Source organism: Camelus ferus, chromosome X (genome assembly GCF_009834535.1).
Source record: "Camelus ferus isolate YT-003-E chromosome X, BCGSAC_Cfer_1.0, whole genome shotgun sequence".
NCBI lineage: Eukaryota > Metazoa > Chordata > Mammalia > Artiodactyla > Camelidae > Camelus > Camelus ferus.
Window position 1 is genome coordinate 16825287 of NC_045732.1, and position 12826 is coordinate 16838112.

At 42.4% G+C, this 12826-nt stretch overlaps 1 protein-coding gene and 1 non-coding gene across 5 annotated transcripts in view; one reads left to right on the forward strand and one right to left on the reverse strand.

Annotated features, from left to right (window-relative positions):
- The window catches only part of OFD1 (OFD1 centriole and centriolar satellite protein), a 29072-nt gene that overhangs the window by 9471 nt on the left and 6775 nt on the right, over window positions 1-12826 (forward strand). Inside the window, exons 2-7 of one of the 4 annotated variants that reach the window (XM_032475791.1) lie at window positions 395-495; window positions 2204-2323; window positions 8792-8949; window positions 9685-9843; window positions 10362-10429; window positions 10717-10856. In XM_032475791.1, the coding sequence (XP_032331682.1) occupies window positions 411-495; window positions 2204-2323; window positions 8792-8949; window positions 9685-9843; window positions 10362-10429; window positions 10717-10759 (633 nt within the window). In that variant the 5' untranslated portion in view covers window positions 395-410 and the 3' untranslated portion in view covers window positions 10760-10856. Of the gene's footprint in view, window positions 1-394; window positions 496-2203; window positions 2324-2433; window positions 2762-8791; window positions 8950-9684; window positions 9844-10361; window positions 10430-10716; window positions 10857-12826 lie in introns of those variants that run through there. The other 3 variants (XM_032475793.1, XM_032475789.1, XM_032475790.1) reach the window with 3 other exon arrangements.
- TRNAN-AUU lies at window positions 3228-3302 on the reverse strand. Its single transcript has one exon. It is a non-coding gene; the product is annotated as a tRNA-Asn (tRNA).

A 12826-nucleotide genomic window follows, 5' to 3' on the forward strand; every position in this document is an offset into this window, starting at 1 on the left:
GCTTGTAGTATTGCACCTTCAGCTGGCTTGTGCTAAACGTGTGCAGAATTTGGTTTCTTCAAATTTTTTAATTTTTGGTTTTGTAGTTCTTAAAAAAAATTCTCCTAGAAACAGCATCGAGTGCAACATTATTCTTTGTTAATGACGGTGGTCCCGACCTCGCAGCATGAGGCGGTCTGCAGGAGGAACTGAGTTAAGGCGCACTAACTGTTCGGAGCGATGCCTGGTGCGTGGAGGGGGCGCAGTGCAGCATAAGCTCTTATGCTCTTGAGTTGGTGAAAAATTAATTTTCTAAAGCATTTTCTTGAGTCGCAAAAGGCTTCTCATTACCCTCTGCTCTTGTGTTGTGCGTTATTAAAGCTTTACATTCTTGAATTTTATTCTTCCAATCCAGTCTTTTTGAAAACCAAATGGAACTTAAAGACAAAAGCGAATTTTCCAATCCAGACAAGCTATCTTTTAAGGATAATGAAGAATTTGAATCATCTTTTGAATGTAAGTTCACATATGAGTACTTTTTTTTTTTTTTAACAAACACTACCTTTATTCTGCAGTATCATTTAATCTTTGGGGATATGTGTACGTACATATATATGTAAACTTGTTTATCTATTTTATTTATAGTCATTAGTATCGGCAAATCTTGAGCTCCCCATTTATCCCTCGCCACCCATGAGTACTTATTTTTGTAAGTTCAAAATGTGGAAACCTTAGTTTTGGCGAAACATAGCACTGTTGTCAAAAGCAAAGCAGTGATAAATGAGGACATTTTTATTTTGTGATAAAACCACAAATACAGATACAGTGCCTCGTTTCTGTGTCACAAAGAGTTTCAGGTTCTGAATTCGATGTATTAAAAATCTCAGGATGACTAATTTTAGAGTTGGAGCTAAGCCCATGAGTGAATCCTTAATTAGGTTTGGGATTGCCTCAGATTTAAAACAAATGACTTCTTAAAATGTGCTCCCCCCCCCTTATGGAATATGAAGATAAGCTATCTTTGTATTATATTGATTTCATCAATTGCCTCTGATTTAGAAAACCCTTCCTTAGTTACAGAATGGAGGGAAAAGGCCATTGGCTTAAGAGTCTAGAGACCTGTGTGCTGGCTTTGGCTTTGCCTTACGCTGCTCTACCTCAGCGCCTGCTGCTTCAGTGTAAAACCGGGTTGTAATGTCGTCCAGCCCCGTGGTTCTTTGCAGCTTGGGAAGCCTTTTTTTTGGTTATAGAAGCTTTATTCATAGTAGCCAAAAACTTGAAACAACCCAGATACCTTTCAATTAATGAGTGGTTGAACTATGGTAAGTCTATACCATGAACCACCAGTCAGCAGTTAAAAGGCACAGAACACTGATACACGTCACAGTTTGCATGACTCCAGGGAATTAGCTTAGTGAGCAAAATCAATCCCAAGGTTACATACTATAATAATTGATTTAGATAGCATCCTGGGGGAGGGCATAGCTCAGTGGTAGAGCACATGCTTAGCAGCATGCACGAGGTCCTGGGTTCAATACCCAGCACCTCCATTAAAAACATATAAATAAATAAAATAAACCTAATTACCTCTCGCCACCAAAAGAAAAACAAAACTAAATAGATAGCATCTTTTTTTTTTAACTGAAGTATAGTTGATGCACAGTATTATGTTACAGGTGTCCACTAGTGAGTCACAATTTTTAAAGGTGATACTCCGTTTGTAGTTATTATAGAATATTGGATACATTCCCTGTGTTGTATTGGAAAGTCTTTATGTTTGTGTGTTAACCTGTCATTTTGCCTTATGAGCTTCATTTTCAAGCGTTAATATATAGTATTTTGAACAGGTAACCAAGAGGTCTTAGGATATTTTGCAAAAATCCTTGCAACCAACTTAATTAACTTTCTTAAATCATGGATATTTAAATCGAATTCAAATGATGCTCAGCAAGCCAGGTGTATTCTTCTGTCACTGAATTGATTTTCCCACTGGGTAACAGATCGAACTTGTCAATGAATCTCAGAAAACTTTCAAAAGCAGATAGATTGGCAAGTGGCGATGGTAACTTCTAGAATCCTGTAAGGAAAGGGCCGGCCCACTTGCTTCGGCTGAAACTTAAGCTCCCTGCCATGAGTTAGCCCCCTACTCCCTTGTCTTGCTGCTGCTGCTGCTGCTGCTGCTGCTGCTAAGGACTCAGGGGACACTTGTTTGTGCCTCTCGTAGATGCAGGGAACGTGCCCAGGCAGTTTGAGATGTACGGCCTCCACCCTGAGGGCGACGTGCCTCACACGGACGGGGCCGCAGCCTCTGTGCCCGCCAGGCCTGTCTCCTGTCACTATCCAAGTAGGATTTTCTTTGTCTGAACTAACAAAGTGTATTCATTCATTAATAATATTTAGCATTATTTCTCTTTCTGTTTGCTTCCTTTGTGCCTTAAAAAGTTAGGACAGGTGAACCCTTATATTTCCATCTGTAGGAAAGCTGAGGACGGTGGTGGGAGAGTGATGCTCAGACTTCTCCGGGCTGGCCCGCTTCCTCTTCCCCTCCCTGCTCCAGACTCCGCGCGTCCTGCGCCCATGCGTTGGGGGGGTGCGAGCTTCGTCCCGGGGCTCAGCCACCGGCCAGGTCCTCTCCTCCTTGGACCGGAGTGTGGAAGCCTTGTAAATGCTTCAAGTAAAACCGCCTACTGGCCCTTTCCGAGCCCTGGGAGGACACCGCCCCTAAACCCATGCAGAGCCTCTTGGGAGCAGCTCCTTACTTTCAGTCGCAGCACTCAGGCAGGTGAGGAGTTGCTGACCGAAGCAGGGTTGTGAGAGGGTTGATTTTGCTGACTTCAGAGTAAATCATTCTGGAAAGCACTCATTTGGCGTGACTTGATCAAGGGCTTTTTCTGTGCCAGGCACTTTTGTTGGGGCTGGGCACCCAGCAGGGAACGACCCAAGCCCCTGCTGCCTGGGCCTTCTAGTGGAGAGTTGGACAGGCAGGAAGCCATCACCAGGGACCTCCAACGGGATGGGGACTGAGAAGGGACAGTGGCCACCGAAGAGCGGACCTGATGGGCAGCCATCCAGCAGAGACTGGAGTAGGGAATGAAAATGATAGAATAAGGGAAGCCAGCCGAGTAGATAGGTGTTCTGCCTCTGAGATGTGCTGTACGTGATAATAATGGCTTTTAAAAAAAATACATAGTCCAACTGTTTTGGGGGGGAGAGGGAGGTAATTAAGTTTGGTTATATATTTATTTTAATGGAGGTACTGGGGATTGAACCCAGGACTTCATGCATGCTAATAAGCATGTGCTTTACCACTGAGCTACACCTTCCCCCAATAACGGCTTTTAAAATGATGATGAAATAGTGTGGTTACACTTTGATTGTTGAAAAATTCTTCAATCTTTATCATTTCACCTCTTCATCTGTCTGCAGAGGGAAATGAAAAGGCTGAAATTTGGTATCTCTGAGGTGCCCTATGGAAACACTTTTTTCCTCTTTCATCCAAAGAGCTTCTGTATGCCACTGTGCAGCCACAAAGTATACTCCACAGCAAAGAAGGAGGTCTTTTTTTCTTCCTTCTTTATCTTTTTTTTTTTAACAAAGTTTATTCTAGAAAAAGCAACTCATTGCGACATAAAACTGTTGTAAAATTTACATGTATGTACTGTTCATTGTTTCTAAGAACAGTTTAGAGCTTTAGCCTTTTAAAATTACATAGTTAACAAAGGAGTAAAGCCAACCACCAAATAAGAACAGAATGCAGTAATCCAATCATAAAGGACAGTCAAATGTGCTTATACATACTCAAGAAATCAGTCATCTAAGTTATAAATAAGTTCATTTGTGTCCCTTTTTTGAGATTCCACATATAAGTGGTATCATATGGTATTTTTCTTTCTCTTTCTGGCTTACTTCACTTAGAATGATGATCTCTAGGTCCATCCATGTTGCTGCAGATAGCATTATTTTATTCTTTTTTATGGCTGAGTAGTATTCCACTGTATGTATATACCACAACTTCTTTATCCAGTCATCTGTTGATGGACATTTGGGTTGTCTCCATGTGTTGGCTATTGTAAATAGTGCTGCTATGAACAATGGGGTGCATGTATCTTTTCAAATTATATTCTTCTCCGGGTATCTGCCCTGGAGTGGGATTGCTGGATCATATGGTAAGTGTATTTTTAGTTTTTTTTTTAAGGAATCTCCATACTGTTTTCCATAGTGGCTGCACCAATTTACATTCCCACCAGTAGTGTAGGAGGGTTCCTTTTTCTCCATACCCTCTCCAGCATGTATGGTTTGTAGACTTTTTAATGATGGCCATTCTGGCTGGTGTGAAGTGATATCTCATTGTAGTTTTGATTTGCATTTCTCTAACAATTAGTGATGTTGAGCATCTTTTCTTGTGCTTGTTGGCCATCTGTCTGTCTTTGGAGAGATGTCAGTTTAGGTCTTCTGCCCATTTTCTGATTAAGTTGCTTGTTTTTTGATATTAAAGTGTGTGAGTTGTTTGTATATTTTGGAAAGTAGTCCTTTGTGAGTCACATCATTTGCAAATATATTCTCCCATTCTGTAGGTTGTCTTTTCACTTTGTTGATGGTATCTTTAGCTGTGCAAAAGCTTTTAAGTTTAATTAGATCCCATTGGTTTACTTTTGCTTTTATTTTCCATTATTCCAACAGCTGGTTCAAAAAATATATTGCTGTGATTTATGTCCAAGAGTGTTCTGCCTATGTTTTCCTCTAGGAGTTTTATAGTATCTGGTCTTACATTTAAGACTTTAATCCATTTTTAGTTTACTTCTGTATACAGTGTTAGAGAATGTTCTAATTTCAGTCTTTTACAGGTAGCTGTCTAGTTTTCCCAGCACCACTTATTGAAGAAACTGTCTTGTCCATTGTGTATTCTTGCTGCATTTGTCGTAGATTAATTGACCATAAGTGCGTGGGTTTATTTCTGGACTTTCTATCCTGCTCCATTGATCTATGTGTCTGTTTTTGTGCCAGTACCATACTGTTTTGATTACTGTAGCTTTGTAGTATAGTCTGAAGTCAGGGAGCATGATTCCCCCAGCTCCGTTCTTCTTTTTCAAGATTGCTTAGGCTATTCGGGGTCTTTTGTGTTTCCATACAAATTTTAACATTTTTTGTTCCAGGTCTGAAAAATGTCGTTGGTAATTTGATAGGGATTGTATTGAATATGTATATCGCCTTGGGTAGTATGGCCATTTTAACAATATTGATTCTTCCAATCCAAGAACACGGTAATCTTTCCATTTGTTTATGTTGTCTTCAATTTCCTTCATCAGTGTCTTAACAGTTTTCAGAGTACAGGTCTTTTGCCTCCTTGGGTAGGTTTATTCCTAGGTATTTTATTCTTCCTGGTGTGTTGGTAAATGGGGATTGTTTCCTTAATTTCTTTTTCTGTTATTTTGTTAGAGTATAGAAATGAAACTGATTTCTGTATGTTAATTTTGTATTCTGCAACTTTACCAAATTCATTGAGTTCTAGTAGTTTTCTGGTCACTTCTTTAGGGTTTTCTATGTACAGTATCATGTCGCCTGCAAACAGTGGCAGTTTTACTTCTTTGTTTCCAATTTGGATTCCTTTTATTTCTTCTCCGATGGCTATGGCTAGGACTTCTAAAACTATGTTGAATAAAAGTGGTGAGAGTGGGCATCCTTGTCTTGTTCCTGATCTTAGAGGAAATGCTTTCAGCTTTTCCCCATTAAATATGATGTTAGCTTTGGGTCTGTCATATATGGCCTTTATTATGATGGGGTATGTTTTGTCTATGCCAACTTTCTGGAAAGTTTTTATCATATATAGATGTTGAATTTTATCGAAAGCTTTTTCTGCATCTGTTGAGATGATCACATGGTTTTTATTCTTCAGTTTGTTAATGTGGTGTATCACATTGATTGGCGGATATTGAAGAACCCCTGCATCCCTGGGATAAATCCCACGGGATCATGGTGTGTGATCCTTTTAATGCATTGTTGGAGTCGATTTGCTAGTATTTTGTTGAGGATTAAGGTTTTTTTGAAGTATAGTTGATTTACAATGTTGTGTTAATTTCTGGTGTACAACAAAGTGATTTGGTTATACATATATTATTTTTCATATTCTTTTCATTATAGGTTATTACAAGGTATTGACTGTAGTTCCCTGGGCTATATAGTAGGATCTTATCGTTTGTCTGTTTTGTATGTAGTAGTGTGTATCTGCTAATCCCAAACTCCTACTTTATCCCTCCCCTGCTTTCCCCTTTGGTAACCATAGGTTTGTTTTCTATGTCTGTGAGTCTATTTGTTTCATAAATATTTTCATTTGTGTCATTTTTTTTAGATTCCACATATACGATATTTGTCTTTTTTGTCTGTCTTACTTCACTTAGTTTGGTAATCTCTGGGTCCATCCATGTTGTTGCAAATGGCATTATTTCATTCTTTTCATGGCTGAGTAGTATTCCATCATATATATAGACCACAACTTCCCTATCCAGTCATCTGTCGATGGACATTTAGATTGTTTCTGTGTCTTGGCTATTGTAAATGCTGCTGTGGACATTGGGGTGCGTGTATCTTTTCCAGTTAGTTTTCTCCAGATATATACCCAGGAGTGGGATTGCTGGATCACATGGTAGTTCTAGTTCTAGTTTTAAGGAACCTCCATACTGTTTTCCACAGTGGCTCCATCACATTACATTCCCACCAGCAGTGTAGGAGGGCTCCCTTTTCTCCACACCCGTTCCAGCATTTATCATTTGTGGACTTTTTAATGATGGCCATTTGGACTGGTGTGAGGTGATATTTCATTATGGGTTTGATTTGCACTTCTCTGATAATTAGCAATGTTGAGCACCTTTTCATGTGCCTGTTGGCCATCTGGATGTCTTCACTGGAGAAATGTCTGTTCAGGTCTTCTGCCCGTTTTGTGTTTGGGTTGTTTGTGGGGTTTTTGTTACTGAGTTGTAGGAGCTGTTCGTGTAGTCTGGAAATTAAGCATTTGTTAGTCACATCGTTTGCGGATATTTTCTTTCTTCAACTTCTTAAAATGGCACCCAAGCTGCATTCCAATCTGAGACCGCTATTGCAGGTGAGAAAGTGGCACCGTCTAGGAGTGACCCCTCTCCCCCAGCAGGGCAGGCGGACATTGCGTTTCTGCCCGGGGCAACGAGCCGCTGCCTCCTCTGGTACTGGAGGCCATGGCCGGGGTCACGAGAGAGAAGATTGTGAGCTTGGCTCCTGTTAGAGAAACCAATGCAGTTCTGCTGGTGACTTAGAACTGGGGACAGCACAGAGGTTCAGAGTCCTCTGGGGAACCTCTGAATTTGTCTGTTTCTCAGCATTGTTTGAGGGGAAAAACTTAGGTTGTAGGCCAGAGCTGGAGGAGGAAGGTCAGCATACTCATCAGCGGGACTGAAATGTAATGAAGCCTGTGAATTGCCGGGACTACTGCTGTGAGCTCCAGGAGCAGACAGATAACTAAAGCATGGGCCTCACCGGCAGGAATAGAAAACACATACACGGGGTTTTTGAGAAGGCAGGTGCAAAATACTATGGGAATATGGCGCCGGAGAAGCTGCTTGTCAGTGTCGGGAACAGGAGGCCCGTGGAGCGGAGGTGCATCCGAGTGGGAGCCTGCGCAGGAGGTCGGGTTTTGCGGGAGACGTGGGAGGAAGGGAGCCAGCCGGGTTCGGGAGAGAGTGGAAGTTAGGGCAGGAGCAGGGAGGAGCAGCTGGAGCCAGGGACCAGTGAGTGTGCTGGCACACATACGGTGTTTCTCAGGCAAAAGTGATGGTGATAGAAGAAATCAGTCCGGAAAGGGAAAGGCAGGTGGGCAGAGCCTGGGCTGCCGTGGGTTGGAACTCCACCGGAGCAGGGGCAGTGCCCAGCAAATCCAGGCCTTCTCTTCAGGAAGTGACTGGTGCTGGCCTAGGGGGAGCGCTTGTAGGTGGTGAGACTGATGCCAGGGAGAGCGTGGACGCTGTTATTTCCGCCATCCAGGGTGATGGTGATAAGGACCCTGATTGCAGCAGCAGCAGGAGGAGGGGGTGGGCTCTGCAAGCTGGTGGCTGAGAGGACATAGCGTAGGACGAGCATGATTAAAGGGACAGGAACAATAACCTCAGGTGTGAAGCCAGCGCTGTGGGATGTCCATGTGCTGATGGCAGGGACCCCATTAGACACGGGAGGTGAGGCTAGGGGAGAGATCGGGACTAGAGAAGAGGCGTGGGAACGATCGGGAGGAGGAGGTAGCTGAAACCCCGAGGAGGAGGTCAGCCTGGAGAGAGCCGGGTGACGGCAGGGCGGCTAGAGTAGCCGGAGAGAGTGGTGGTCATGTTCTGTTCTGGCCAGGAGAGACTTGGGCGTCCTTCTGGGAATAAGGGGTAGAGAGTGACCAGAGTTCTGTGTCAGTAAATGGGGACTGACAGTAGCTTCAGCACCGTAAGGGTGGGGCGGGCTCGGAACCGCATGCAGAGTAGAAACGCAGGGCTTGCATTGGAAAGGATGGAGGCGGGAGGAGATGGGTGAGCAGGAGGAGGAGACGTGACCGGAGAGGGGGACAGTGGACGACGTCGTGGCTCAGATGACCTGAATTCATCTTGGTGAGGTGGGGGGCGGGTGTGGTCTGGGGGCTCGAAGGCCGTGAAGGTGGAGCAGCCACTCAGAGCAGGTCATCTCAGCTGGGCATCTCAGTGTCTCCCTGAGGCTTGGCGAGGCCCCTGCTGGCCGGTCCCGCGTTTGTTTGAAAAATCTGATGCTGGAAGCTACTCCTGATTATTTATGGCTATGTTTGATGTCCCACTAGGGGTAGATCAGAAACAAATTGGAGAACTGAAGGAAGAAGAAAAACTTTGGGAACAACAAGCAAAAGAACGAAGGCAGGAAGAAGAGAGGACGCAGAGCGAGCGACAGGAGGCTTTGGAAAGGGAGCGGCGGGAGCTGGAGAGACTGGATCAGGAAAGGGTAATGCCGAGCCCAGTGAGTTCTCTGTCCTAGCTTCTCCTGCCGCACCCGCAGCAGGTGCCTTGCTCTCCGGGAAGTGAGTCCTTTGTGGGTCCCGAAGTCCTGGGAGTGGCGGGGAGCTGACAAGCCTTGGCTGAGGAGCCCTGAGCGTGGCTGTGGGTCACGCGGACCTCGTGTTTCCTGGCTCGGGTAGCTTGGCAAGCCCGTTTGCGTGCATACTCATCTGGTCCTGAAAATGAGCTAGTAAACGAGGAGGACTTCTCACTGTAAGTGAGGTTGGAAGAAGAGACCCCATCTCTATCCCCTAACCCCTGCCCAAGACCAGCTAGCTGGGACTAGAGGAACCCAGGGCACGTGGCTCCCGGGGTCGCCTGCCCTCCTCTGTCCTCTGGTGCTCTGTTGGCCGTCTGCGTCCTGAGTCGGGTCCAGACGGATTACTCTGGCCACATCACACGCCGGCTGAGTCCTATGTATATTAATCTTCCATCCGGATGGTCCTTGGACTTCTGGTTAACTGGGTCTAAAGCACAGGACACTTGATGCAAATTAATCCCTCCCTTCATTGAGATGACATGTTTGTGCCCCTTTGATGGTAGCAATGACGTCAATTTTTAAAAAAGTAATGAGTTGTACATTTAGGTTGTACTTAAAGGATCAGGAATTAAGTTACTGTGCATTTTAGACGTTTAAAACATGGAATTGTGTATTTCTTATTTTGGTACCCATCTATTTCAGAGGATAATTGAAGAATCATTGAAGATGGAAATGGAAAAAGAAATTGAAATGAGTATTCAAGAAATGAAAGAGAAATCTAAGTCTGGTGGTGGTGGAAGTCCTTTAGAGAAGTACATGAAAATCCTCCAGCAGGATCAAGGCCAGGACGCGGCAGATAAGGTGCCAGTGCCGTGGGCCGGCGTCTGGGGTGGGGCTGCCAAGGGCTTCTGTGCTTTATTTGACAACCTTGGAGTAAGAATATGCCTTCTCCATTGCAGACAAAAAGGTAAAAACCATAGCAACTCCAAAGGTCAGAGGGAGCTTCAAGCTTTTTAAATATCTTACACTCCTGACAAAATGTCCTCACTTTTGCTTCGGTAAAAAATTGAAGAGATTTTGTCAAAGTTGATAAAAGTTGGAGTGTCTCTTATTTTAAGAACAAGAAATAAGTATAATTGAAAGCCCTGTGAATGAATAACAAATTCATTAGTACTATTTGAGACACTAATATTTTATATAAGTCTGCAGTACCATAGGTATTGAGAATACATTCCAGGTAGTGAATTTTGATGTTTTTTCTAAACATCATGTTTAAAAGTCACTGCTTTTTTAGACTTTTAAATTACATGCATATTTCAAAAATACAGAATTAATACGTATCTAATTACAGAATTCTTCTTTTCCCCGCTTTGTGTCAGAGTTCAAAAAAGCTGGTCAGAGAGGACTCCCAAGTGGACACGCTGCCACCTAGTGACAAAGATGAAAGGTACGGTGTCCCCAGCGTTGTGTTCTTACACAAACCACGATCATACCGCTGCTTTTCCTAGCCGGGGAGACGTTCAGATACTTGAGTCTGCCTGTAAGAAACAGAATCAGTCAAAATGACTGCCTTCCAAAAAAAAAAACTCTGCATTTTTTTAGCTTGTGAAATTGCTACCCATAAAAAGAGGAAGCAAGGCCAGAAACCCCACAGGGAAGGAAAAACGTAAAGATCCCTGAATAAGTTTGACAAGCAGTTAACAAATGTTTAAATTTTGTCTTTCCCTCATTTAGTTTCACAGGTTTTTCTCAGGAGGAACCAGATGACTTCTGGTAACCATGTTTGCTACCCAGCTTCGTACACAGATAAAGTAACTAAAGGCCTGTGAGTTCTCTGTAATAAGACAAAATTCTCAATAAAAATTCACTTGCAATCCAGTGTGATTTTTTTTCCATAACTCTAGTTGGTGCTATGGTGTATAAGTGAAAAATAATCTAGTCACGTGACACCTGTACAGAGTTCTCATTCTTAGGCCTTCCATTACGCTAGAAAGAGCTGCTATTTTTTTTTCCCCATTTTTGTCTTAGGTTATATTTACTTGAAAACTTATGAGTCAAGCTCTAGGCCTGCAGTTTTGGAATTTTCAGCAGCATTCCTTCCTCTGCATGGTTGGGCGACCACCGGTCAAACAAGAGGCCGTCTTCCCCAGCGCTCTCCTGATAGTCCCTGAAAATCAAGACATAGGTTTTTCTATCTTAGGTTCTAGAAATAGTATGATGCCACCACTGGTCTTTACTTTTGACGTCTTTTTCTTGAAAATCAATACAAACCTTTCCTAGATGGTGATGAAAAAAAAGGTAATATTTATTGAGTGCTTGCTCTGTGCCAGGTAAAATTTAATTTGTACACTCAGTCCAGTGTCTTGAATGTGGGAGCATCTTGGAAAAGGTCTGTAATCACCCTGCCAGTGTGGTCATCAAAAAGCACACAGAACTGCTCTGAGGGTTGTGTATATACACCACATCTTCTTTATTCATTGCTTTGATGGACACTGAGGCTGTCTCTGTGTCTTGGCTATTGTTGAATAATGTTGGCAGTGAACATAGCGGTGCAGACCTCTCTTCTAGATCATGTTTTCACTTATTTTTTTGTATATATATTTTTATTGAAGTACAGTCAGTTTACAATGTTGTGTCAGTTTCTGGTGTACAGCATAACGCTGCAGTCATACATGAATGTACATATATGCGTTTTCATACTCTCTTTCACCATAGGTTACCACAAGATACTGAATATAGTTCCCTGTGCTATACAGTATGAACTTATTTATCTATTTATATATATATATATTATTTAGTATCTACAAATCTGGAATTCCCAATTTATCCCTTCCCATCCCCTTCCCCCACTGGTAACCATAAGTTTGTTTTCTATGTCTTGTGGGTCAGTTTCTGTTTTGTAAATAAGTTTGTCCTTTTCTTTCTCTTTCTGGCTAACTTCACTTAGAATGATGATCTCTAGGTCCATCTATGTTGCTGCAAATGGCGTTATTTTATTTTTTATGTTTGAGTAGTATTCCATTATATAAATATACCACAGCTTTATCCAGTCATCTGTCGATGGACATTTAGGTTGTTTCCATGTCTTGGCTATTGTAAATGGTGCTGCTGTGAACATTGGGGTGCAGGTGTCTCTTTAAATTAAGGTTCCCTCTGGATATATGCCCAGGAGTGGGATTGCTCGATCATAGGGTAAGTCTATTTTTAGTGTTTTAAGGAATCCCCATACTGTTTTCCATAATGGCTGCACCAAACTATGTTCCCACCAGCAGTGTAGGAGGGTTCCCTTTTCTCCACACCCTGTCCAGCATTTATCGTTCATGGACTTTTGAATGATGGCCATTCTGACTGACGTGAGGTGATACCTCATTGTACTTTTGATTTGCAATTCTCTGATAATTAGCAGTATTGAGCATTTTTTCACGTACCTATTGGCCAATTGTATGTCTTCACTGGAAAATTGCCCGTTTAGGTCTTCTGCCCATTTTTGGATTGTGTTGTTTGGTTTTTTGTTATCAAGTTGTACAGGCTGTTTATATATTCTGAAAATTAATCCCTTGTCAGTCACATCATTTGCAAATATTTTCTCCCATTCTGTAGATTAACTTTTCATTTTGTTGATTATTTCCTTTCCTGTGCAGAAGCATTTTAATTTGATTTACTTGGGGATTTTTTGTTTATTTTTAAATTTAGCTTGCTTATTTTTGCTATTGGTGTCAAAAAAAATTATTGTCAAGACCAATATCAAGGAATTTACTCCCTGTTTTATTCTGTGCATTTTATGGTTTTAGGTGTTATGTTCAAGGGTTTAATCTATTTTGAGTTGATTTTTGTGTATGGTGTA